Genomic DNA, 27,517 nt, shown 5'->3' on the forward strand with positions numbered 1-27,517 from the left:
TGGTCATATCCTGAAAATGAAGCAAATATCTGTGCTGAACACAAACACCAGGACACGAGTAAGCTATACGATTGTTTAATGCTAAACAGGCATGCACTACCTTCTATAGGAGAAAAATATGCAATAACTAGAAATGCAATTCAACTACATAAAATTAATTAATATTTATTCAAATTTCTTGATTGCTAACAAATGTACTGCAGCATTAAAAATTAGAAATTTCACAAAACAATTCAAAAAGGCTCTGAAAGTGGTATATTACAATTAGTAATGCTGAATTTCAGAACTTCATCCAGCATCTAGTATTTAAAAAAGGATGTGTTTCAGAAACAGGTCATTTTCAAAATAAGAGTTCTTGGAAAACCGCATGACAGACACCCAGGAATCCAGCTATACTAATTAAAAATTCCACATTCTCATTTTTCACTCTTATGGCTGCATGCGTAAGGCGCCATCCAGTCTTATAACCTCTCCATTTAGTAACGGATTTTGAATGATGCTCTGAACCAAGAGAGCAAACTCATCAGGTTTACCCAATCTTTTTGGAAAAGGGATAGATTTTTCCAAAAAATGGCGAACTTTATCTGGTAATGAAGAAAGCAGTGGTGTATCAAACAGGCCTGAAAATATTACAAGACAAAAATAAATGTTTCATCATCAACTACTACAAGAATTGGGCCTATTGACCCATTCCAGGACAGTTGCTCAAGGCAACTTGTCCTTATTAGTCTTGTAGGGTGAATTTGAGTAGTGAGTGACAAGTCCACTGCCTCTGCACAATTTCTACTCAATCCTTATTTGTTTGCTAGAGCCATCTAGTAGAGAAACAGGAGACACATGGGTGAGAAATGGTCGCTGAATGTTTGCTTACGAAACATCTCGTAAGGTTCTTTTACATGCTGTAAATCTACGACATGGGACCATCGGCTTTACTTCCCCTCCAAAGGAAGTTGTGCTATGGATTTTTATCACCCCTAAGAATCCATCAACATTGGCCGGGTTTGAACCCGCAAACCTTGGCTCTAGTGGTGAGCACACTAACCACTAGCCCACTGAGGGCAAACAATAAATGTTTCAGGTATTACATAATTAACTCTGGGGATGGCCACAGAGTCACCATCAGTAGTACATACAGCAATTTTGAGTCCTGGAAATAAGTATCACCATTTAAAGCATGCCCCATCAAAATAATACCCAGGAATTTCAAGTGATGCCACACTGAGTAAGAATTAACAACAAACAACAGGAAGATAAAATGTAAAAATGTGATGTGAATAAAAATGGTTACTGGAATTAAATTTTGAGATAGTGGATAAACATGAAACTTCACCTGCTGTGATAATTGCATCAGTAACTTTTGTAGTAATAAAATAAAGAAGCAGAAGTTCAACAGTCACATCACATTGCCAGACACTAGACATGAACAGCAAATTTGAACCTCCCACTTATGGTCAAATACAAAAAAGTGAACACCATAATAAATGTGTCAAAAGATCTAAGTCTGACCTCTAAATCAGGGAAGTACCATTGTCATTACAAGGAACACAGGCCCCCTGAATAGAGGAGACAGACTCAAGGTAACAACCGTCCATCTTTAAGTTAAACATCACAGTAATGTATCCCAGAAGCAACCGGAAGTGACTTCAGTAAAACCATGAAAAATAAAAACCTCACAGCATAATCAATTCTCTGGCTATGATTCAAAATAGATATTACCCAGATATAATTTAGAAGCATTACTAACCTGGTGCTATGGTGCAAACTCGGATTCCTTGATCAGCCAAGTCACGAGCAATGGGAAGAGTCATACTAACAATAGCTCCCTTGCTAGCAGAGTATGCTGCCTGCCCCATTTGACCATCAAAGGCTGCCACACTTGCAGTATTAATGATAACACCTCGTTCACCATCTTGATTTGGTTCGTTTTCACCCATCAAACCGGCGGTCAAACGTATTACATTGAATGTTCCAACAGTATTCACCTAAAAAATAACCACAGCAAAAGACAATGCTTGAAATTTTTCCTTGTCAACTAAAAGTACAGATAATTTGAATATTAAATTACTAAATCTTTAACACAGCAATGATTCTGATGCCAAATGGAACCTGTTTACAACTTCACTAAGTGCCAATTACAAAAATGTGCATTATACTGAATGAAGGCAATAGTATTGAATGCATCGGTAACTGGACAGAGCGAACATGATGCTGAGATGTGAACAAAGAAACAGAGTGTAAGAGTTGTAAACGTATGAACAAGAAGACTGTAATCATGTTCCACTGTTTCTGAGAAAACCACAACACAAATATTGTAACTTGTTGCACCAAGGCTTTGAAACCCTTAGCCTGTCATATGAAACCATTCAATGGCAAGTGAATGTCATTAATGCCACCAGGTACACCTGTGCCACAAAACAACAATAACAAATACCAGCAACATAACTACAGAGAGGATTCAGCATCAGCACATCAGTAACTTTGTGCCAAGAAAATTACAAAACCAGCTGACTGGTCTAAACCACTGGCACAATTTCTACAATCTGAACATATGATTTTTGTATGTTTACAAATGAAAAGCATTATTTTCATTGTGGCAGTGCCCTAACTTACCATGAGCACTTTTGTGAAATCTTGTAACACATGTGGAGTTTTCTTATTGAAGTTGTATGTCTTGAAAGCAATTCCAATTCCAGCACAGTTGACAGCCACATTAAGTTGCCCAAATTCTTTCTTAGCAACTTGGAGGGCATTTACAACATCATTTTCAGATGCCACCTAAAATAGATATATCCTGATGTCAGCTTTCACAGAATTTTGGATTTGCACATTACACTTTCATATATTACAGAAAATAATCTTTACTACAGCCTTATGACAAATACTTTCTGTTCATTATTTATAACACAAATAAACTGCAACTCACAGCATTTAATGAAGAGACTTAGGAAAACACAGGAAACCTTTGCCAGTAACACAACTACATTTCAGAATCTAGTAAATAAGTATACCTATGATTTCATCTATTTTCAGAAAACAATGTCCAACATCACTGCACTTCTGAATTTCTGAGCACATATGGTGAAACATAAAACAAACTCAAGTATCTTTCTTAAGTAATTAAAAATAACTCACATCAGTTGGTACAAAAATAACGTTCTTTCCAAGCTCTTTTTCAACTTCATGTCCAGAAGAAGACTGAAGGTCACATAACACAACTCGTCCTCCTTCTTTCACCAGTCGTTCGACTGTTGCTCGGCCAAGTCCTGAGGCACCTCCTGTTACTAGCCCTACAACATTCTGCAATTATACAGCTTTGGTTACATTATTTTGCTAGTAATTTTGATTCAAAGGTCTATCATTAATTCACAACACAAAATATGCAAATGACTGTCTTCTGGGATGTTTTACAGTGCGGTCTCGTATTAACTACCCAACGTTTCAAAAGGGCAGTAAGCATCTGCAACATTCCAGAAGAGAGACTTCATCTTCACACTCTCACTTGCTGCAAAATATTCGGATTATGTTTTGAGCCCCAAATTACGACTCACAAATGAGTAATGACAGCATATACATTTCTCTTGATACCACCTGCACAATACTGCACTTAAATAAAATACGAAAGAACTCTTTACAAACATACCTTGAACATTGTACGTTCAATAAGAGAACTCGAGCTCACTTATGTCTTCAACTTTATATTGTACTTTAACCTTTGACCTCACAAGAAATCATCGACTAAATTTTAACATGACACACCGATAATCTCATTGGCACATGCAATTTACACCATATTTGAATAATGCCACTTCAGTTTCGTTCCTTATTCCTGCCTGACCACGCATTACATGTTTATGATCAGATCATAAACACGCACACACAAAATTTACCTTCTGCTGCTATTCAAAAGTGTAATGCAGGCTTGGCTACAAACTAACTTGACATATTTAATAGCCAAGCACTATTGAAATATCAAGAGTATTACAATTCAAGTGTACTCCGAAATATGCTTACGCTCATACTTTTGATCACGATTTATTAGATTATAAATTGCAGTTTTTCACTGTTATAACTGGTGAAATTTGCCATTCTCGTTTTGGCCAATTCGCAAATTATATGACGAATATTTTTGTAGCTTCAACTCTTTTGGGATGTGATGCCGTGTACGTTCCGCAGCAAATAGTAGGACTGTGAATGACGACGCAAATAAAGCGACTTTTGAATGTTCTGTACGCCATCCAGTTTAATTATGGAATGTTATAAACACTGCGATGCTGTCAGTACATTGTTCTGTTAGCATTGAAAGATGTGACAATATTTACTTTGCCCTCTGAAACTGCAATGTAAGTTCATATATATTTACATTTAATGTTCAAATTTTCACAAAACTGACAGTATTTCAAAGGCATTTATTTTGAAAATTTAAGGACATAATACATTCTGAGTAATTGATCATCCATACCTTGTATGATTGTGCAAATTATTTCATAAGTTTTCCATGAAACTGGGGTTATTTAATGTAATCAGGAAGAAAATGACAAGCATTACTCTAAAGCCAATCACTTTGTAAAGAATAACTGAACTAGTATAAAAGCAACACAATGAGTGTAATATCTCCTGAACCCAAAACTAGATAATTTGATCTTGTCATGGAATGGGTACCACCTGGAAGAAGGAAAAGAGGACATCCTCCAAACACCAGGATACAGGAAATTCAATCATCAATGAGGGAGAGAAATATTGAAGAGGATTTGTGGGCAAACAGACAAGAATGGAGAAGAAAAGTTAGAATGTAAAATGTCAAATTCAATTGTAACCTTGGGTACCGGAAAAATGTATAAACATTGTATAACCGGAAATAAATATATGTACCATTTACATTTTAATATAAAATATGTCACTATTTACATATAAAACAATAGATTCAAAATTTGCTTGTTTCATTAACAAATAGTTTTCCTTTTTTGTGTGTGAAGTATCGCTTCTTGAAAAAAGTCGACCAAGGGACCTGCCCACAGCAGTACTTTTTAGTTTTACAAATGTCACAATTACACATACATATACTGATTTATCAAACATAAAAATAAACTTCACTGTATAAAACAACAAATATCTCACAAACATTATTATTATGATATCTCTGAACTATATGACAAAAAATAAGTATAAATAAGAGTATTTCAAGATAACAATTGAGTAAATTGTTTTAATACTTGTGTTCAATTGCAACTGCACCTTCTCAATTTAAAACTACCACCCACATTGCACATCTGAGCAGAGAATTTTGAATTAAGTACACTGCACCAATAATCACCTCTCAGTGAAGCCATTTTGATATCACTCAAACCAAAAACTTAGCAACTGGAACCAAATACAAGTAACAATAAGTGTGCTGATTTATTTTTCCATTACTTCCATTCATTAATGTAACTTAATGCTAAACAGAGGCTTCCACTTATGAGGAGAACATTACATTTAACAACCATTATTGATTTTATTAATTGTATATTAATTCCTAAAGGTGGATATCTTTATCACATGCTAGTCCTCAATATTCAATTTCTGTTGTCTGTTGCGGTTTAGTAATTATCTACAAAGTAAGATTATTTTTTCCTAGTCTAACTCCACATATTACATTACAGTGAATCAGTTACAAGGATGATAATAAATGGTGCATCAGAAGCGATTACAGCAGAGACTCAACATCCTATCTCCACTTAACACTTTGGATGTTCGCCAAACAAATTTGTGGTATTTCCCCTAGATCACCATAAATGTATAAATTTGATTCTTTACAGTTGTCATGTCAAACAAATTTACAAAAATAAAATTCTGCTTTGTGACACTAGAAATTTTGACCATGCTGTTCAACAGAAATCCCACAGATGGATCATGATGCACTTTCATGGCCACCTACAAAACCACGTGAAGATGAAACACATGTCCAAACTTCTTAATTCATTGGATTAGTACTCCCACACATTGAATCATTAATATTCTTCGCAGAACACAAATTGCTCCTAAGAGTGAAGGAGTTAAATCAGCTCTGTTAACGGAGATACAGCATGGCCTATCTTAATATTACTTTAAGGAAATTATTTAAACTGTAGTGCAACTAATCACAAAGGACAAGATAATGTTTCCATTTCCATATGCAAATTAGTAAAAGTTTCCAAACAGAAGAACATTAAGCTGAATACACAATTTTCCTTACAGATGCTGACATTATCTCATATTGGCAGTGGTTATTCAACATCCAGCTGATACAGCAACTTGAACAATATTTTAGGATATACAAACAGTTTCTAACTTGCTCTTTTTTACATTTAAGAAGTCTCATATTTATCCTTACGGTAGTTACATGTTTACAAAAATTATCTAATACACACATGACATCAAAAGATGAAGCAATATTGTTATCACACAAATATCCTAATGAAATGACCAGTGACAGCATTAAGCCAAAGCAGAATTTTTAAAATATGATACTGTAACATTTCACATTATAGAACACTAGAAAATGTTTATATTCCACCTTCATAATTAGCAATAAGCATCATAACACATTATAACAGCAATATGACTCACCAAGTTAGAATGTGTGTTAATATACGTAACTTATATAACATAAGTTGATACATACAAGTGCAATTTTATGGTTGCAGCCATTCTTCCTGTAAGAAAAGTCATTTATACAGGTATCTAACTGGGTGGCTAGCCTAAAATAATAGGTTTTGAACCTTCTTCAGGAGAGAGAGTGTGTGGTGATTATTATACAAGCTGTTACTCCGAATAACTCACAAAAAACTTCACAATTACGCAATATGTTCTTAGCACACAGACATGACGATAAATTTGAGATCTGATCATGTTAACTCATAGGAAACAAGGCTCCAGTTCAGCAGAAATTTTACATCCACTTTTATAAAAAAAAAGCAAAGCACTACTGCTTAACAACATATATGAAATGGCACAAAAAATAATTACATAAGACATCAGGTACAGATGTTTCGGTGTACTAGTGTCAAGTCACAGTTTCATCAGACATTGCAATAATTCAATTAGACTGAATACAAAAATTCTTAATAATGAAATGTTTTACATTAATATGGAAGTGTAACATACAAATTCTTATAATTGCTAGATGACTTTGTAGCTTTGCTGTCAGCCTATCAACTAGGGTGTGCAACCTAATCAGAGCAGTCAATACTGAAAACAACAAAGATCACTTCAGAACAATCTAAAATTGTTAGAAAACAGTGTAAATTTCTGTTATGTTATTTGTAAGTAATTTTATTTAATTAATTTAATTACAAAAAATTTCATGAAGCCATTCACATGGACAGTAGTTTTAGACTGCTCCCCACTGATTCAGTATCACACAGACACCTTTCATAAAGACACAAATGTCCACTTTAATATTATATGAGGAAACTGTTAATTCATTTTTCAGATGTTGTCCTTTTAGCCTCCTCCTCAGAATCAGTTCCATATAAACGTAAGTACTTTAAAATAAGTCTAATAATGTGCTTGTAATACTGAGGGAAATTGTTTGTAGATACAGACACCTCATAAAATTCCAAATGCTTTCAGAAATTTCAGTTTAATTTATTTAGTGCCTTGTAAATCCATGAGTACAGATTCACAGGCTACAGGCTGCACAGAAGTATGTCATAAATATTCTCTGTAAATGGATTTTTTGAATTACTGAAACTTCAAAAAGCCATCCCTTAATTTAGAGGGATATGTCACACTTCAAAAATGTGTCATTTAATAATCACATCCAAAAAATATTATACTCATTGAATACAGTACATCTAATACGTCTAGCACCACGAAACACCAGGGCAACATTTACCACAACTTCTATAAGGTTGTAGACATGATACTTTAATACTCCTTTATAAACAGCGATATGTCAGGAATGGATTTACTATCACAAAAGGGCTAATATTCCTTTTAATTATTCACAGATTTTAATTATTTATTCCTAAGTAATATTTCACAGCATTGGCAAATCAGGGTTTGACACTTAACTATGAACACAGCAATGCAGACACACTTGGAGCATAATCTGCCCACAACAAAACCTGACAGCACAATCTGCAAGAGAGATGGAGCATGTGTATATGGCAAGCAGAAAGCATAATACAGGGCACACCAGAAAATATTGCACTATGTTCATTTTGACAATCTTAGTCCATTATAAGCAGTTAAAAATTTGAAACATTGTCAGATCTGCCCTGTGGTTTGTTTGGCTCTAAATCATAACGTTTCATTATTCTGATATGTGATCACCTTCAATGTATCAGTAGTTTAAATACAGTACGCATATTAACAGTAAAAATTATATAAGTAAACTTAAAAAATATCGTGTAGAAATTGCACAGTACCCAGATAAGATATTGTACTTCAGTAATTTAGTATACCAGATCTTGTGCCCATTATCCATTATTTGGGGATGCCTATCATAATGCTACTGTCATGATCTATTTTTAAAACCACAGTAATAAATTATAAAAGACTAAGAACCAGTAAGCCGGCCTGGTGAAGTAATGCCTTTCATGAGCATTATTACCTGAGAAAAGGAGTAATTCAACCTGTTTCATAGCCTAAAAATTCTTGTAAATTGTATCCAAATAATTTGAAATCCATAATATATACATTATACAGCTGGCTAATAATATCATCCTCGAGAGTACCAAAGTATTTTTGAAGATTTGATGTAGTGCTAGAAGATCCTGGGCCTCGTGGGAATGAAATTCCAGTTTCTCCCACCTGTTTTAATATAAATTCTGAATCTTGGACTAATGTTTCATATTTACCAATAATATCATAACTGATTGAGCACGGGTGGCATAAGTCATAAATTGGTCTCCAATGTTCATTTAAAACACCTTCTTCTCCTATCAAATATGCAGCAAATTCCTTAAATGTGACATCATCACCTCTTGTCAATGATTCGTTTGAAGCATTCTGTCTGTAATGTTTGATGATATGTCGCCCAAATCGAGACTGAAAATATTTTGAACTCTCATAATGTTGTTCTAATTTGTTATGATATGCTGACAATAATCGTTCAAATGGATGGCGAACAAACAGAAATTTTGTAAATGTCTGCAAGATATAATCAATTTCTGTTGAAGAATAGTTGCTAAGCCTTGTAATAACAGCTTTCTGATGAGCTGCACTAGCTGGAATCTTTAGGGGGTCTGTAGTGTTAGCCAATCCAATAAGAATCATAAACACACGTTTCCAGTTAGTGCATGCTACCTGAAAAAACAAACATAAAAACATTAGGCCTATATATAAGCTGAATGGATGAAAAAACTTCACCCAGCAATTAATTCCAAGTGCGCAACTACCTTCTGTAATATGAAGTTACTAATCTGTGCATTTAAATTTAAAAAGTCATATCTACACATGTTTCTTAAGTGAGTCTTTTACCTTAGAATAAATGTAAATGACCCTTAACCTGTAACAACCATTTTATGGCAGACAGGATAGAAAGCAACGAAAAGGAGAAAAGCAAATGGAGGAAAACCTACAGAGTAATACGGATTGACTTCTGTCACTGTCACTGAGACTTCTGTCTGGGGATGAATGTCCACCAGATGTACACTGCACTTTAGCTGGTATCATCACTTTACTCAACATCCTCCGATTGTGTCTAAGAAGAGCTTAAAAAAAATTGTAGGAGACAACATGCATAAAACCTGTGGTGCCCAAATGCATGCTCCATTAGCAAGCACATATTAAAAGAAAAATATCTCAGAAATGTACTCTGTACATGACAGTAAATTTGTAAGTCACACAGAAGTAATCTTTTGTAAAAAAATAAATTCTCAACATGCAATGCTATTATTGCACATTAAGTGATTTATTTACATTAACATTCTAAATATAGTGTACATAAAAGTTACAGCATGTATGCAATTTTTAAAAATAAAGAATAATATGTGTAAAAAAATATAAAGTCATGCAGTAATGAAACTGTTACAGGGGCAAAATAATAAGCACTTATCTTGTATAACACACACCTTGGGTACATAACAGTACAGTAACCTATGTTTCTCATCAACCAGTAAGTGATCAAACATCTCTCTGTACTTCGTAGCATTTGGCTCATGTTTAAAGTCCTGCATGTAGTTGTGGCACATTTTCTGCAAAAGTTCTTGTCGATCCAAATATACCATGCGTGTTAGCAGGATTTGATTGGAGTCATTAGCAAAGAGATGGCGATACACAAGTGGCTCAAATGTTTGATCTGTATAAACAATAATTATGTTGCAGACTTCAACATGTAAACTTATTACTTGCTGAAGATTTAACAACTAAACTACAGTGATTGAAAATAAAGTGTAAGGTAATGATCAATTTTAATTATACTCATCATATGTTTGGAGGCAATGAAGAGAACACAAAATCTCATATGATGTGTATCCCAAACTAAATATACATGTTTATAACAAAATGCAGATAAACTTTTGAAACTGAATTTATTAGAGCTTAATTTTTAAAAACTCTAATTATATTCTTCAGAATCAAAAACGAGAAGTTGCATCTCATACTAGAATACAAAGAGGTTTTTAATGGATACAGAGTTTCTCAGTCCCTTCAGGAGAACATCTGCAGCTGTTTTCTCTGGTAAAGGAATATTTCTTACTGCTAATGTGTTCACTGCTCTGGAGTTTGAGAAAAACTTATGAGTGAGGCTTGGCATAATAAATGTGGGTTATTCTGCACTAAAACACACGCATACACACACAAATCTGTTGCAGCTCAGATCACATAATCACATGTTAACATATTGTTGATATTTGTAACAAAATATGATATAAATTAATTTTATTTTTAAGAAATGAGAAAATATACTGTGTAAAGCTGTGCAAACAACAATAATACAGATAAATGCTGAAGTACTGTTTTTTAACATCCAGTGTATTAATAATGTTATTGTTTCAAACTACTCATACACACTCCATTAAATTTTAGAAATAATTTCTTTACTAAAGAATTCTCAAGTTTTGTAAATACTTATTTAAAAAGATGACATTTTTTCATATAATATCTTGTTCTATTTGATGTTCTTACAGTATAAAATTTATATAAATAGTTATTAGAACCAATTATGTAGCTACAATTTCTTGCATTTAATATATATGGAACATATTTATAGTTACATGAAAAATAAATTATAGAACATGTTTTCAAGCCTCAACTTACATCAAACAAAGGATCTATGGTATGTAAATAAACTATAATTCTAACTAAAACAACATACAAAACTTTGTAATAAACTTATATTAATAATTGTTTGACATGCTTCATTAGTAATACAAATACTCAACAACAGTTATGCTATACATTTAGGAATAAACCCTGTGTTTTAGAATAATCACATACTGTAATACATTAAAGTAATAATTCAAAGCATACCTTCAACATTTTCCAATTGTGATAAATTTCCTACAAAGAATACCATGCTTGTTGTGCATATAACAAGTAGAATAATTAAGATAATTTTCAGCTGCCAAATATTTGCCATGCTGTTTCAGGATGGAGTAGCAGATTCATTCTTGAATAAAATGATCATTCCTGGTAATATGCAACTTCCAGCTTGAAAATTAAAATACATATTAGTCACAGAAAACTCATTCGTTCAGGAAGAGTTATTTATAACGAGTAATAAGACTAAACTACTCAGACTGGGTCAGTAACCTTGTTAGCAATTGACCTATTAGTAAACCAGTCTCATGTAACCTACCTTGATATGCTGTATTACATAATCAGTTACACAAAACGATGGAATGTCGAAAACGAACATATCTGGAAACAGATATGTTAAATGATAAAAGTATATGAACCTAGAAATTTCATATCCTAAGTCCTGTCAACTTCGCTGTAATTCACTTCAGATCTGTCACACACCAATTTGAAGTTACGTTTCTTATCAAATGAGTCGAAACAGCAAAGTAATATTAGCCTAAACCACGAATCACGTCTACACCAAGAACATGTTTCTGACTGAATAAACAATTGCAGGCCATTCATAGCAAAGGCCACAAATAAGAAATAAAAACCAGAACAGAATTATAATTGTGTAACAAGTAAAAACTTATGACATCACCACAGCAGACAACTATTCCCGCACATCGATCGTCACCTTCTTTTTCTTCGAAGTCAAATAATTGACGTCTTTGGTGTATGGCGCTATTATAGCAAGGTGATAGCATGTAGATGTATTTGATGTAGGGGTTAGGGGGCAAAAAAATCTCACGACACATACCATACTTCTCAGGAGTTACTTCAAGTACTGTAATAAGCAAAATATTAAATAATATGCCCTCTAGGAACAACTGCCACTCACAAAGGAAACTGAATCACCCATATCTTCACATGTGAAGAAAGGGTTCTACCCCTGATGCAAGGAAGACTGGGCTTGTACAACGGAATATAAAAATCCCTGTTCTGCAAATTGTTCACTTTCTCATCAAATATACTTTTTAACATACGCATAGATTAATACCAGCAACGAACATTTGGCCGTTCGTAGCAATGGGAGCCATCGAATCAGTGTTTGCTTTCCTGTGAGGTGTCACGTTGGCAATCGTAGATAACTTGACGGTTTTTATTGTATGATGATTAAGTTGAACGTTACAGTCTGTAAAACAGAATGTAAAGTGACTTAACTATAAATGCTGTGTCTCCATGTAGTTATCTGTGGTATCTACAAAGCAGTTAAAAATGATACAGAAAGGGCTTTTAACCCAATATATTCATATAGCGGCAGTTGTAGCTTCTTATTGGTATGTGTATAGGTTATGTTTCAAATACTTTATTCCTCCGTGCACAGTTTAAAGGTACACGTGTTCCCATTGATGCATTTTGCCGGAGTGTAGTATTTTAATTATGAAATTAAGGAGGTCACAGATCAATTACTGATTTTTAAAAGACGAATGGGTTAGCTTAACCGGGCCAAAAGTCCTTCCAATAGTATGCTGTAAGGTTTCATGAGTTTAGAAAGCACTTGCCTGATTGTATTATGAGCCGGGATAGCTCAGTCAGTATAGTGACTAGCTACGGGCCGGTTCGATCTCCGACTGGGGCAGAGGATTTTTCCTCTAGCCTCTGCGTCCAGACCGGCTCTGGGGCCTACCAAACCTCCTCTATAATGGGTACTGGGGTCCTTTCCCTGGGGTAAAGACGGCCGGGGCGTAATGCCGACCACTCACCCCCATCTAATGCCAAGGTCAAGAAAGAGAGGAGCTATACCTCCACTCACCCCAAACGCCTTTACGGCACATAGCGGGACAAACTTGCCTGATTGTACACCACAAATACTAAATACTCCCTTTTATAATGTTTCTCTACATTATTATGTGAGGCACAATTATACTGCTACGTTAAGCCATGAATACCAGCTCCTACTTATGGTTATGCTGAAATCTTGTGATGAAAAAGCGAAAAGGCCCAAATTGCGACGTATTGATCAAATTCTAGCGGGCAATAGGAAAATGTATTTAAATATCCACAGACTCTTCATATCTGGAATAAGGGGGAAGTGATTACAACAATTGAACATATTTTCATAACAAAGGAATATGAGAAATTCTAGCATATGTTGTTTTTGTTTAAAAAATGTGTATCTATTATTACCATACTGGTTTCTCAAATGTGATTCTTCAAAGAAGAATAATAAAAATAATTTTGAACCTTTTTTTAGGATCATATCCATATTGACTGTGTTTGTGAACAAGGCACTTCTGAGCAGTCAGACTGTCGGCCTCGATGCCCCTTTGTTTGTGACTTGGTACCAGTGTGTCGTTTCGGCAGCAATATGTTTTACACTAAGTATGCTGACAAAGTTATTTCCTCAAACTTTCACATTTCCAGAAGGTTCACCTTTGAAACGTGAAGTGGCAGCAAAGGTTTGTTGTGGATTGTGTTCATTGTCAATTTATCTTCATTATATGGTACTGAAGTGTATATGTATGTAAAATTGTAATTTCAGGTGCTTCCACTGTCAATCTTGTTCACGGGAACCATAGCATTCAACAACTTATCCCTTAAGTATGTAGATGTTGCATTCTACTATATAGGACGCTCCTTAACAACAGTTTTTAATGTTATATTAACATATTTAATATTAGGTGAGTGAATGTGTTACAAACCATATAGTATTTGCATAAAAGATGTGTTCTCAAAAAATTAGGAGCTGAGTAGCCCAGTCAGTATACTGTCTGACTACAGCCTGGACAACCAGCATTCAATCAGCAACAAAGGAATTTGTTTCTAGCCTTTGCATCCAGACTGGCTGAAAGGCCCACACAGCCTCATGATGCTGACCACTCACGACCCATCTAGCACTAAGGTCTAGAATAAGTAAGAATGCCACCATGGCATGTAGTAGGGCAGCTTTACTTATCAAAAAGTTAATTTATATTTTAATGCATTGTAGGATAGTACTTATTACATCATTGATTTTCAAGATTTGCCTAATTATTAAATAGTTCAATCATGAATTACATATTTTTAAGTAGGATTTAAGGTTCTTACAGCATTTAGTCTGGAGTTGGCTGTCTTCTGGGTTGTAGCACCATGTAGCCTGGTAGAAGTTTGCCTCCATCATCAGGCAATCATTACCTTGATGATGGCAGTAGCAAGGACCTCTGAAACATCAGTAAACTTCTACGTGATTACATGGTGCCACAATCCAGAAGGCAGCCATCTTCATCGTGTATCGATGCAGTTTGTTGTAAGATGCTGTTCCAGAATGGCCCAAGAAAAATAAATTCATGACTCAGCTTGCCGCCCCTATCAGGGCACCTGGACCCACAATGAAACAGCTGCTCTAGGGCCCATTTAATTTAATTCCGTGTGTATCATTTGTAGGCCAGAAGACTTCACCCCAAACAATAATGTGCTGTGCTGTAATTGTTGGCGGATTCTGGCTTGGTGTTGACCAAGAAAATGTGGCAGGTAATGAGGATGTTACTCCACAATAATGGACTGAGTATGTAGAATGTGTGGGGTAGCTAAACAGAAATCTCTTCATAAAAGATAACATCATTGGGAACATACAGGATGCAGATGGGGAACAGCAGTATTTACCCATAAATTGTTGATGAAGATTGTCATAACATAGAACTCAATGGAAATAAATAATTTACTTTATAATATTTTTGCATTATGAAATATTAAATCTCTCTATCTAGGGAAATGCTTTGTTCCTTTTTGTGCATACTCTATCTCTAGTTGCTTAATTTCTTAACTGTTTTGGTAGTACAAAATGCCTTGACTGTATAAATTAATTTTAAAATCTTCTTATTTTTTAGACTACTTACAATCCTTATATTCACCCTACAATTAAGAATGCAATGCATAAACAGGAGTTACTAATGTCATCCTACACCATCTGCTTACATCTAAAAGAAACCATTGCAATCACTTAACACACTACCACCTACAATTTGGTACAACTTTAAAAACAAACTATACCTTGTGAAATCCTATAGGAAAAATTATATACAACAGAAACAAAAGTTCCTACGTAGTGTCAACAGATGTCCTACCTTTCCAGGAAGATGATGTCTGCATAAAAATGGGATCCAGAGCCAAGAAGTTTGAACTGTGCCTTGTAGTATTGTGAGCCCTGCAGTGAAAGAGTTAAAATGAATATATATTTTACATTACTCAACATACTAGCTCCTATGAAATGATTCATGGTATTACATAAGCATGTCTTGTTATTACCTACAGGCTACTTTTTCAGGTTCCTTGTCCATAGCAGGCACAGTTTTTGGAGTTCTGGGCTCACTGGCCCTTTCCATGTATTCCATCTACACAAAACGTGTACTGCCACATGTTAACCAACACATCTGGTTACTGTCCTACTACAACAACGTATACAGCTGCCTTCTGTTTCTGCCCTTGATTGCCATCAATAAGGAAATACCTGTGATACTGAACTATGAGAAGTTGGCAGATGCCAAGTTCTGGCTATTCATGACTGGGGGGGGTTTATGTGGCTTTGCTATAGGCTTTGTCACTGCTCTGCAAATTCAGGTGAAATTCTACATTTTTTACAATTTTAGACTTGTTGAGGTTTACTGAGTAGGTTGCCAATTATTTGTTTACACTGTGTTATATTTTGCTTGTGTGAGTTCTTATCTACTATGGTAAACTTTCATATGATGTTTTAAATATTTATTGGAAATGTTAAAAAATTGAAGTATCTGGGAAAACCAACACATACAGTGAGGCTCTGGATGCAATCAGAATGCGTTCTGGAATTGCTCATTATTATTTGGCTAAAAATTATCATCCATCCGATTTCCAAAATACTGGTAATAATTTTGCAATATATACAGATCACCTAGTATTGTTATGATGAAATGTAGGAGACTATGAAAGTATGTAGTTAGGATAGGAGAGACAAGGAATGCATACAGAATCTTGGTGGTGAAACCTCTTTGCAAACACTCACTTGGAAGAACAAGAAAGTGATGGAAGGAAAACATTAAGATGGATCTTGTGAGGATGATAGAGAAATGTAAATAGTTTATAAAGTGTATTTCCCTGTTAAAACCTGGTGATATTTTTTCAGAACCATAATATTTGATTGTTTTTATGCAGGTGACTTCCCCATTGACACACAATATTTCTGGTACGGCTAAGGCGTGTGTGCAGACAGTGTTGGCAACCTATTGGTTTAGCGAGACAAAGTCACTGCTGTGGTGGTTTTCCAACTGGGTAGTGCTAGGTGGCAGCACAGCTTATGCCCGCGTAAGACAAAAGGAGATGGAATACCAGCAGAGGCCCGAAAAATTACAGGAAACCCGTGTGTGAATATTTTGCTGCTGTTGCTACCAGTGAATCTTCATGCAGCATACTAAAACTCTAATTTGTATGGAACAAGGAATAAACATTTCTCATTTCTTCTTATCCTACCATGTGAATAACCCACAACAATTAAAATATTGTAATAGAAACGTGAAAACAGAATGGAGCTTTGTTTTGGTCAGTGTCTCTTTTGTGGAAACAAACTGAAGGCTGACATACATAATCATAGAACTCATAATTATTCATTTATTTCCACATAGAAAGTATATGGTGCTTCATCATGCAACTTTTCCATAAGAATTACTAAATAAATAGTACATATATGTGTATATAACTTTTTATAATATCAAGTTCATATTTAATAAAGTCATTTTATTTAATGTGTGTTGACAAAATGTCCCAGTGTTGTGACTGAATATGAAATCTGTACTTTCACTACATAATGACCTTAAAACTAATTAGCATATGAAAAGCTCATTTTAAGTGACAGAGCATACAAGTTCAACTGCCAGGAAAGCCCACACACATACATATCAAAGGATGACATCAGTGTTTACCATATCATAGTACTCCATCCATTATCTTAATTCACACAATTCCATAGTAAAGCACATCATATACAATCTTAGCATATCATGATAAAACATTATTGACTTAGGTACAACATATTACTTAAAATGTTCAAAGGTCACTCATATGACTAGAGTGTAATGATCTTGAGTATCCTGCAGTTTAATATTCTTCTTGCACAGCCACACGTAAATATCATAGCAAATAAAGTTCATGACCAGTCTAGAGTTGTCAAGTGATAAAAAATTTACAAGTACTAAGGTCTCAAAATATGTGCTTTGGTAAAGTATTTGTAACACTGCTTACACTTCCGTGGCTTAATAATGCCATGAACAGACATGAAATCAAACTGTTCAGTGGTAACAATACTGTCCTTATCCTGTACAAGACTCCACCAGACAGACCTCACCATCAGCTGTCAAGAGTCCTAGAGCACATCCAGCAAGAGGTGGCTCAACACGCCTCAACCTGCACACCTGGAGAAACAGGCATATGCATTATAACAACTCAGGTACGCTTACAGCAAGTACACTGTTTCATCACTGGTTCCCCAGGAGAAATGGGCATAGTATACTGCGTGTCTGTAAATTACCTTTATGATTTGCATCTTTTATTACTCACAGCATATTTAAAATATATACCAGCTAATAGGATTAACTCAAAAAGTTTCAATTTGGCACCTTGGCTGCAGCCTACTGCACATTGTGGCTCTCAGGTAGAGCTACATTCATTGGTATCATAAAATGGTGTTTTGTGTGTTACCTTTTCATGAAACAAAATCTGTTGTGACAGTGCAACAAATTTCAGCATAAAAGTCAACACATGAAAACAAATTTGTTACCATAGTTTGTTTTCCCATGAGCCGTGTTCATCGGACAAAACTCAAATCCTGGCAAACATGCCGCAACTGTTATTTGTACATTTCCTGACTTGTTAGATATTTCTTGTGTTCTGGCAAGGACACATTAACACAATTTTTTCTGAATTTATTTCTGGACCAACATGTTTATCAGTCCCTAATAAATCATAAGATCAGAATACAAAAATTAATGTTCTATGAAAATGTAAATTTCAATAATTCAGTATGTTTCAATAATGATGAAAGAAATTTGATACTGATACAGAAAATGTATATACCAATATATGTCTTTCCTTAATAACTGGTTAACTGGAGGGATGGTTTTGAAATCAAGATGATAGTATTATTATTGATGAAATCCATGGAAAACTTCAATGTTTGGTCCATTCCAGTACAGATCTGAATCTTGTTCCACTGAATGTGAAGAAGGATTAACCACAACATTTTATTGTTTGGTACAAATTCCCCTTAACAGAGACTGTATCTTCCACAAGAACATGCTGAGAATGTGAGGAGCTATGAAATAAAACTGATGAGATGGATTATTCAGTGATGGATTTATTTTGGTGACATCACATGGTTTAGTAGTAGGCTGTTGCCATTACTAATATGTGTAGTCTGTCATTCAGTGAAGCTTTGTCTATTAAACAACACAATGAAATCCTGTGCATGTTAGTGAATGAAGTGTACAGCCAGATAATACTGGAAGAACATAAAGATAATGTCACTGAAGATTAATAACAGTGTTGTAAATGTAGTGCAGACACAGCACAACATATTGACCAATACAAAATCTGTGCTTCCACCAAAACAACCTACTGACTACATTTTATCAACTGTTTTAGAGGAAATTTGCTGCTAATGGAAATTTTATCACAATACAATTACGAGCAGTACCATGATAAAAGCAGAAAAGACAGTGTATAAATATGAAGATGACTGTAATTCCTTTATCACTTCCACAATAATTCAAGTCAAAAGGAGAACTGTAAATATAATATAGACGCGACTCCTGCATGCAAAAACCAGACCAACTGATTTGTATCAGTTTCCTCCTCTCAACAAACCATAAATTTTTGGACTAGCCAGAAAAAGATGTAAATCATGTTCACAGCACTGCTGCTAATTGCAGTTTGATAAAACATATCTTAAATTTCCAAAAAATATCTTCTTACTCTCATTATTATTTGTTAAAATTGAAACTGAAATTATGGAAACAGCCTATTCCCTTGTTACACAGAGGAATCACTATTGATCACAATCTGAAACAAAAAATTACTGGATGCCAGAAGAAAGTGACAACATGCGACTGTTCCCTTCAGAAACAGAAGCCACCAAACAAACATGCTGTACAACATTTCAGGTTCCCACAGAATAGAATTTATTTACATTCCATAGATCCTTCATAGACCTAAGCCAAGGATGTAGAACAGGTCATAGCACAAATAAAATACTTGTTTCTTGTACAAATATAAATACATATTTGAGTGAAGATGTCAATGTTGTTCTGGGCTGTGACACCATCTGGCCTCATATGTAGATAGATAACATTTCAGACATGGCTCCTTCGAGCACTTCAGAGATTACACTCATGAAGCTGTAAAGATTACATTTAACCAACAGCTACAGTACAAGCAGGAATTATAAACAACTGGTTAGGGACTTAATCCACTCTCACATGAACACACATAGGCTCAACACAGCTGTCATAAAACAGTGTGACTGGCAGACACACTGTAGAGTTGCAAAAATGTTTAGTTATATGACTCGTGATGGTGAATTCTGGAGGAAGTCACAATTCATGTAAGTACTTATTCTAATATCTTTCTTAAGACAAATTAACAAGCAATGAGTAACATATAACAATAAAACCATACATACCAATGTATAAAACCCCCAATTCTTTTGTTTATAAAGTAACTGTCTGGGTTAATCAATATTTATACAAATTTGACTGTAAATAAAAGTCTCAGAAAATACATTTTTAACCATATATTCAATGATGTTTTAAATCAAATTATTCAGAGTTTAATCAATTTTTGAACAATTACCATTATGAATTAAGGTATGTTAGGTGTATGTTAATGTTATATTATTTTTACTATACGTAGAGTACCATCAAAGTATATAATGACAAAATCTAAATACTTATGGTAATTTCTGACATACATAAAATACGGCTTACCTATGGGTTTGCAGAAATGAATCCTTACATAAGTCAGAGACTGTCTGTAACTGGCCTTTCCTATTAGTAATCCCACTTTTATATTCAAAGAATTGAAGCCAGCAGACATATGACCTAGAGCATATGAATTCTGTTCCATTTGATTACTTCTGCTAAAGCTCAATTTCTCTACACAGTGTAATAAAATAGAAGCACTGTCACCGAGTACATCTCAAAATGGAATGGAGAATAATGCTACTTGTTCATGGCTCAAGTATGATGAAGAAATTCAACATGACATTTTACAGCACACTGCCATCAACAAACCCTCATCAGTAAAAGGTAAACCTTCAACTAAACCTTTTGTTAATTTGTTCCTATTACACAGAATGTGTAGTAGTACATATCACAATCTAACACAATAAAATGTCTTAAGGAACCAAGAGAATTAACAGACATTATCAGAATATGGACACTACAGAAAACACAAAGTAGCTTATACTTGGTGAGACTTCACGTTCTCACAGTGATGAGTAAGATGGCTGTCCTCTGGGATGTTACATCATGTGGTCTGGTATAAATTTACCACGTTTCAGAGTAAACTGTAGCTCAATTTCCACCACAGTACATGGTGCAACATCCTAGGAGACAGGACAATGACAAGATCCACAGCTGTCACTTGTGATTAACAAAAGTAACTCATTCTAAGTTTAGTCCAAGTTGAAAAGGAGCATATCATATGATGCATGATTTGAGCGTGTAAGTCTCAAAAATGACTTTTGACTTTGCCAATTTTTATAAAATAAAATAAGATGGACAAAGCATTGGAAGGCATTTAATTCTTATTTTCTACAATTCTAAAATATCAGCCATACAAACATTTCAAGTTAGAGAAATTTGTTTTCACCAAATGTTATTATGATGAAGAAATGCATACACAATTTTGGTTAGTAAGCCTGGAGGGAAAACACCATTCTGAAGACTTGGGCATAGATGGGAGGATAACATTATAATGAAAATTGGGTTGGAGGGTGTGGACTGGATTCATCTGACTTGGGATAGGCACCAATGGCAAGGTCTGGTAATCACAGTAAATAACCTCTGGGTTCCATGAAAAATAAGGATTTCATTGACTAGCTGAACAGTAACATTCATAAAATTTTTACACAGTTTAATACTGTGACATACAGAATTCCTGTAACACCTTTTTAAAAATACTGGCTAATCAGGCCTGGTACTTTACCTGATAAATAATAAAGTGGTCTCAATGATATCTTTTATTGCAACATATCAGATAACATTTGCAATACTTAATATTGATAAAACATTCCAAGCTACATGGCATTTCATTTATATGTGTGTCATGATAACATAGTGAAAAAAAATTATATCTACCTAAAGAACATCAAAATTATCTTTTATGCCAGCAGGCAGATTGGTCTGGTAATGAAACTGTTTTCTCTATTTCTTTCTACAAATTAAAATACAAATACAAATACTGTATTATACCCAATGAATGAGTGTGAAACTTGGTTTGTCACTCTGAGGGAAGAATAAAAAAACTGAAAGGACGTTAGGTCAAAGTTCTGAGCAGTATATAGGAAATCCAGATGGCAGCGCAACAAGTGAATTGGTGGCAGTATTCACGGTCTCCTCAGTCATTAAAATTAAATTACAAAGTTCCTACCTCACAGTTCAATAAACAATAGTGCCAACATGCTACAGATAAACAAGTGAGCAGCACACTCTGGCTACCTACTGTCAAAACTTCCATTCTCCCCCACCCCCTCATACAAAATCACAGTCTGCTGCTATAAAAACTATTCTGGCATGCCTATTGCATTTTAATGAAAGACTTTACTCATGATCATGCGGCATTCTAATTATCTATTATTTTGTCAAGTTCATTAATTTGTCAAGAAACAATTCTGCACCATTTTTATACTTTGTAATTTAAATGTGAGATTTAAGGTTTCCAAGGCAGTTAGGATGATATTTTGGGTTTTGGTGTCACAGGTAGATGCTAACACTGGCATCTACCTATGAGTCTACATGAAGGTAGCTCCTTAGAATTAATTTAGAGATTATCAATAGTCCTATGAATTTGTACGTAACTTAGATTCTGAAGGTACCTAAGGAACACAGTGATGGCTGGACCTATTTAAATTATAAGCATTCAATTCTAGGGTATAATGAAAAACACCAAATATCCTAATGCAATCTTGTAATTTCCAGTTTGGGGATTTGGTCTTTGTTCTGTTGCACTCATCAGTTTGTCAGGATTGTTTGGAGGTCTCTTCTGGCCACTAATCAATTCCAAGTTTTACAACCAGATGATGCGAATTCTCATTGGTCTTGCTGTTGGTTCTCTATCAGCAACATCAACATTTCAACTGATTCCTGAGGTATGTACACGCACGAGTAATATGGACACTCAGAATTACAACTGATTTGCTCTGAAACAAGAGGAAGAAAGTGGCTAGGGAGAAGAAAACAAAAGCAGTCATATTACTACAGATGCTCAAAATATGGGTAATGTATGATATACTTCTTGTTACAGGGTTTTGAAATAAAAGACAAAAATTATCTCAGCACAGCTGTGATCATGTGGGGGAGTTTATGGACATTCTACATGTTTGAAGTTCTGACGAAGATTGTGTTCCATAAAGGAGAAGTAGGAGACTACAAAGTATGTTCAATAATATTCTTCAAATAAATTCGTTAACATGCATGTGCCATCAGCACATAGGATTATTTTCTTCAACATACATACAGTGAAACCAGAATCACTTGGAGATTTTATAAAAGTACCTCCTCCTACTCATTGCCCTGATGATGGAGGCAGCAAGTACCTCTGAAACATCAATAAACTTCTACCAGACTACACTACACGGTGCTACAACCCAGAAGACACCCATCTTCAAGTAAAGAATTGTACAATTAGATTTATTCTTTGTTATTTGCTTTGATCACACATACCGAGGTAACTTGGAGTGTTTACAGACGCTGATAGCTGACAAATGAAACAAGAAAATAAATTTAATTGATTATATGTTGACACACAGCTTTGGTACCATTTTTAGCGTGTTGATTAAACATCAATGTATAACAAAAGAGGGTTAATCTGATACACACAAATGATCAACTACTTTTCTCCATGACTTCTGACCCTCCCAAAGGAAACCTGCAGAATGAAAAGTGACACAGCTGCTTGCTGTTGCTCCAATGTGTATGTCTGCATTTCAGAATGACCACAGTGAAACAGTACCAATCCACAGAATTACACACACCGAGGAAAGTCAGAATGAGGACGAAGTGCATTCAATTTCTACCACACACTATACATCAGTCACAAAGGTAAGGTTTGTTCTGGCAAGATGAACAAAGTCCCCTACACCAGGCACGTGAAACTCAATATCTAGTAAGAGGTACTTGAAAAAGATGGAACTGTTTTGTTGGGCGAGGAAAATCGTAACTGTCTACTTTTACTAATTCCAACCTACGACATTATTTTCATTCCTTTACTTCCCCACAGCTACTTGACACACATCTGAAACTTAAACTAATTAAAACTGGGACATTGCAGGCCACATATCACATATTGGGGCGCGGTGTACATCAACAAAGGCTGAGAGTTTGACATACCTCAAGTCTCTTTTTGAATGCACCGTATTATGACACTGTGTCAAGCACTGGATAGGAGGTAGGATAATTGTGACTCAAGAGACTGCAGGAAGAGGTCACAGACTATTTCAAGATACTCTCCTGACATTTGCCAGAAAAGGATGAAAGAAACCACAAAGAACTTTAGGCTAGCCAGTTCCTAACTAGGATTCAAACCAGGTACCCCCAGTTGTGAGTTACATGCACTTCCACTGGGAACGGAAAAGTCAAATAATTGATGACAGTCAAATAGCAGCTATTCAAATGTAAAGTAAACCACAGATCAAATTCATTCTTTTATTACAGCCTAGTAATAAACATGCTAAGAACCATGAAAGTCCTACCTCCAAGGCCACAGTGGCATACATGATAATATTTGGTGATGCTCTACACAACTTCATTGATGGCATGTCTATTGGTGCAGGATATTCCAAAGATCTGAACGCAGGCCTTAGCATCAGCATTGCTATAGCATGTGAAGAGTTTCCACACGAACTAGGTGAGAGACACAGTATCCATATACAACGCAAGCATAACTTTAATAACATATCATTCTACTCGTCTTTTCACAGATTCCTGTCTTACTCTACATCCTTTTATGTCCCTTGTCCTCATGTTTTGTAAATTTTATGTTCTGTTTTCGTTCCTCTTCCACTTTCTCTTCGCCTTACTTCATTTTCCCATGCTGAGTCACTTGTTACTGTGACATGGCACATCCTCAGGCTGCCTACTTCTACATAATCTTAATGAGTTTTAGACAACCTTTTAAATGTGTTTTTAAATGGTTTTAGTATTGTCATTTTGTATTGTATGTAAACATACAACCAATTTTGCTTGCTGACATCAGATGTTCTAAACCAAGAATGGACACTGACGATGGTTCATGGACCGAAATGCATGTGCCTTGTATGAATACAGAGCACTGTACGTGCAGAAGGCAGTTGATGATATAATATGACAGTGGAATGGCCTCCCTGCTAAGATCAGTTTATACAAGTTTAGGCACAGCATGTTCTGTTCTTTGATCCTTCAAAATCAGCCTAAAAATAGTGTTTATTCTGCCTGTATTTCAGGGGATTTTGCAATTTTAATCAACTCTGGAATGCCACTGAAGAAAGCCTTGCTATACAACTTCCTCTCAGCATGTACTGCATTTGGTGGACTAATACTTGGTATTATGATAAGGGACTTGGAGACAAGTGTGTACGTATTTGCCTTTGCTGGTGGTCTCTTCCTGTATGTGTCGCTTGCAGACATGGTAAGCTTTATAAATAATTTACAATAACCCAAACTATTTTAAATTATACTATGAAACACTTTTGAAAACAACTGATTAACTAAATTTATGGTGCAGGAACCTCAATAAGAAGATGACAGCCACCCTGCTAGTCAAAGAATTTCTTGCCTTTTACAAAACCTGAAGATTCATTAACGTGTGAGATTTCAGGTTCTCACTGCAGTCAGGATGACTACGTTGCTCTTCTGGGTTATGATGCCATGTAGATACCAAAGTTTCAGAGAAGCATTCATCTCCATATTGAATCCTGAACAGTCTGCATGGCATCACAACCAGAAGAAAGCACTGTCAGTCATTACCATGTTCACAGTTAACCGTATCATGAACCAGTTCAATCCAAAGTGGTCCCTTCCCTTCAGGTTTTAAAACTTAAATTAAGTGTGCATTTCTCACCTCCTCCAAATTTCTGATACACTGCTTTTTAAAATGTATTTGTATCCTTATAAAGTGCAACAATCAGATACACTTTCATAATTAATAATGTAATCTGTGACTATTTTCAGATGCCTGAGTTGAACAAAATGGTAGAAGAAGAACTTAAGAATAGTAAGGCATCTGCTTTAGTGGTTCTGCTTCTACAAAATACTGGCATATTCATTGGAGTCTCTATACTGTACCTCATTACGAAATACCCTGTAACGATATCATGATGGCATGCAACAACCGAACATAATCTTACTGGACCTGCAAATTTTGGCACAAGAACACAAATGTAATGATAATCTTAGTATTAGGTAAGATAAACAATTTAAAAAATCCATAAAAGTAAAATTGAATGAAACTCTTCATCTTGCACTGTAACAGCACAGACACACCTTAACTGTTTCATGAGCTCGGCTGCAATGTCACGCCACAGAACACATAATGTGAAACAAATTACAGAATCTGATTCTTGCCAAAGTGCACCAAATATGTCTTCCCATTTGGTCATCATGCTCAGTTTTCAAACAGCCATGATCTTGCTTCGGAAGCAATGCTATATATGAAGATTTCTGTCTTCTGGGTTGTTGCGCTGTGTAGTCTGGTCGATGTTAACCAAAGTTTCAGAGGTCATACTGCCTCCGTCATCAGGGCGATGAATGACCCTGATGACGGAGGCAGTATGACCTCTGAAACGTTGGTTAACATCGACCAGACTACACAGTGCAACAACCCAGAAGACAGAAATCTTCATACTCACCGCTGTGAAAACCTCAAATCTTACAATGCTATATATGTTAACAATGTGAAGCACATGCATCTGTATGATGCCACAGGTGACAAATTCCAAGTTGTCAATTTGAGATCCAGTATCTACTGCTATCCCTTTCACATACAGCAATGACATGTTTTTTCCTGTATTTCATAAACAAGAATGTCATGCATGAAATACACAGAGACTTAATGCTTTTTAATGTTAATATTAGAATTTCGTGTGCAGGAATTATGTGATGAAATTCACTAAATATAACCATAACTCACATTTATGGACACAACATTTCCAACAGGTAGAATCGCGTTTGAAAACTACAGCAGAAATAATGCACGTTCCTTAAAAATTGAAGTACAGAACATACAAAGAAAATTAAAGATATAAAAAGTGCAGCTAATAAATGAACTGAACTACTTACAAGTATGTACAGACGACAAGATCATGCTTCTCCTGTTTTCATGATTTTCACCAGAGAGTTGAGATTATTGTTCTTCAAGGCTATTCGACACAGGTTCACTGTGTTTGTTTTGTATTTCCCAACTGAAAAGGGTCAGATTAAAATTTAGCACAGTAGAATCCTTACACCCTGACCATGTGATCTAAAATGAGTGCTGCATTAAAAAATAGCAAAATCGAATGTAACATGAACAACAATTTTGCGAATAATTCACTGATGTACACACTGAAATGTAAGAGACAGAAAAAATATAGTGCATCTAAAGTGAAGTGATGAGTAGGCTCATATTACAAAACATGGCCTGACAGACCCCTCGTGAAAACTCCCAAACAATTGACTACATTCAGAACGACAAAAAGGCCTAGCAGTAACGGAAAAATTTTCACTTGTTTAAGTGATCTCAAACATCAATATACTGAAAACTTAGCTTATGTTCATGAAACAGAACTTTCATACCTTTCCAGCCTAGAAAA

General features: G+C 35.2%; 5 protein-coding genes and 1 long non-coding RNA gene across 15 annotated transcripts in view; 3 read left to right on the forward strand and 3 right to left on the reverse strand.

The window, feature by feature from the left end:
• Positions 1-145: 145 nt before the first annotated feature.
• On the reverse strand, positions 146-3,798 carry scu (hydroxysteroid 17-beta dehydrogenase 10). Its single transcript, XM_022076778.2, has 5 exons — positions 3,641-3,798; positions 3,133-3,297; positions 2,611-2,775; positions 1,745-1,982; positions 146-620 (listed from the first exon to the last, which is right to left on the reverse strand). Exons 1-5 carry the CDS (start codon positions 3,647-3,649, stop codon positions 430-432), a joined length of 768 nt encoding a protein of 255 aa, XP_021932470.1. The 5' UTR covers positions 3,650-3,798; the 3' UTR covers positions 146-429.
• Positions 3,799-3,960: 162 nt separating this feature from the next.
• On the forward strand, positions 3,961-4,875 carry LOC110836008 (uncharacterized). The gene is made up of 2 exons (XR_002545126.2): positions 3,961-4,340; positions 4,631-4,875. It is a non-coding gene; the product is annotated as an uncharacterized LOC110836008 (long non-coding RNA).
• LOC110836003 (carbohydrate sulfotransferase 11) lies at positions 4,857-12,355 on the reverse strand. Its single transcript, XM_022076773.2, has 4 exons — positions 11,765-12,355; positions 11,437-11,616; positions 10,038-10,264; positions 4,857-9,270 (listed from the first exon to the last, which is right to left on the reverse strand). Exons 2-4 carry the CDS (start codon positions 11,543-11,545, stop codon positions 8,593-8,595), a joined length of 1,014 nt encoding a protein of 337 aa, XP_021932465.1. The 5' UTR covers positions 11,546-11,616; positions 11,765-12,355; the 3' UTR covers positions 4,857-8,592.
• A 42-nt stretch (positions 12,356-12,397) lies between these two features.
• Positions 12,398-17,222, forward strand: nac (GDP-fucose transporter nac). 2 transcript variants are annotated; one of them, XM_022076774.2, is made up of 6 exons: positions 12,399-12,806; positions 13,724-13,928; positions 14,012-14,150; positions 14,893-14,979; positions 15,773-16,065; positions 16,636-17,222. In XM_022076774.2, the coding sequence occupies exons 1-6, from the start codon at positions 12,745-12,747 to the stop codon at positions 16,846-16,848; spliced, it is 999 nt and encodes a 332-aa protein (XP_021932466.2). In that variant the 5' UTR covers positions 12,399-12,744; the 3' UTR covers positions 16,849-17,222. The 2 variants fall into 2 exon arrangements, with proteins under 2 accessions (XP_021932468.1, XP_021932466.2); XM_022076776.2 differs by lacking the exon at positions 13,724-13,928 and having other exon boundaries at positions 12,398-12,806.
• The window catches only part of LOC110836000 (BBSome complex member BBS2), a 31,693-nt gene continuing 21,250 nt past the window's right edge, over positions 17,075-27,517 (reverse strand). For 5 of the 9 annotated variants that reach the window (XR_015537067.1, XR_015537064.1, XR_015537063.1 and 2 more), the window contains 3 exons: positions 27,006-27,127; positions 24,443-24,593; positions 17,075-22,891 (listed from right to left, as the gene is read on the reverse strand). Coding sequence is in view for 3 of the 9 variants with exons in the window: in XM_087355800.1 (XP_087211926.1) it covers positions 27,027-27,127 (101 nt within the window). In the remaining 6 variants the exon portion in view is untranslated. Of the gene's footprint in view, positions 22,892-24,381; positions 26,080-27,005; positions 27,128-27,517 lie in introns of those variants that run through there. The other 4 variants (XR_015537065.1, XM_087355800.1, XM_087355801.1 and 1 more) reach the window with 4 other exon arrangements.
• On the forward strand, positions 17,684-27,475 carry LOC110836010 (metal cation symporter ZIP8). The gene is made up of 8 exons (XM_022076786.2): positions 17,684-17,923; positions 20,633-20,777; positions 22,671-22,840; positions 22,996-23,124; positions 23,682-23,792; positions 24,405-24,597; positions 25,172-25,356; positions 25,899-27,475. Exons 1-8 carry the CDS (start codon positions 17,684-17,686, stop codon positions 26,043-26,045), a joined length of 1,320 nt encoding a protein of 439 aa, XP_021932478.2. The 3' UTR covers positions 26,046-27,475.

The sequence above is a fragment of the Zootermopsis nevadensis genome, unplaced genomic scaffold (genome assembly GCF_977971745.1).
Source record: "Zootermopsis nevadensis isolate Lab colony 2312 unplaced genomic scaffold, Znev_1.0 Znev_ptg000025l, whole genome shotgun sequence".
Lineage (NCBI taxonomy): Eukaryota > Metazoa > Arthropoda > Insecta > Blattodea > Termopsidae > Zootermopsis > Zootermopsis nevadensis.

Coding starts and splice junctions, on each gene's coding strand:
- scu (XM_022076778.2), bottom strand. Junction 1,983..2,610: donor ATTTCACAAAAGTGCTCATG/GTAAGTTAGGGC, acceptor GTTATTTTTTAG/GTGAATACTGTTGGAACATT. Junction 621..1,744: donor AGTTTGCACCATAGCACCAG/GTTAGTAATGCT, acceptor TAATATTTTCAG/GCCTGTTTGATACACCACTG.
- LOC110836003 (XM_022076773.2), bottom strand. CDS start 11,545: ATGGCAAATATTTGGCAGCTGAAAATTATCTTAATTATTCTACTTGTT. Junction 10,265..11,436: donor ACAATTGGAAAATGTTGAAG/GTATGCTTTGAA, acceptor TTGTTTATACAG/ATCAAACATTTGAGCCACTT. Junction 9,271..10,037: donor TGTACTGTTATGTACCCAAG/GTGTGTGTTATA, acceptor TTGTTTTTTCAG/GTAGCATGCACTAACTGGAA.
- nac (XM_022076774.2), top strand. CDS start 12,745: ATGATACAGAAAGGGCTTTTAACCCAATATATTCATATAGCGGCAGTT. Junction 13,929..14,011: donor AACGTGAAGTGGCAGCAAAG/GTTTGTTGTGGA, acceptor TTGTAATTTCAG/GTGCTTCCACTGTCAATCTT. Junction 14,980..15,772: donor TGACCAAGAAAATGTGGCAG/GTAATGAGGATG, acceptor CTACTTTTTCAG/GTTCCTTGTCCATAGCAGGC.
- LOC110836010 (XM_022076786.2), top strand. CDS start 17,684: ATGTGCTTTGGTAAAGTATTTGTAACACTGCTTACACTTCCGTGGCTT. Junction 20,778..22,670: donor CAAACCCTCATCAGTAAAAG/GTAAACCTTCAA, acceptor TGTAATTTCCAG/TTTGGGGATTTGGTCTTTGT. Junction 22,841..22,995: donor CATTTCAACTGATTCCTGAG/GTATGTACACGC, acceptor TTCTTGTTACAG/GGTTTTGAAATAAAAGACAA.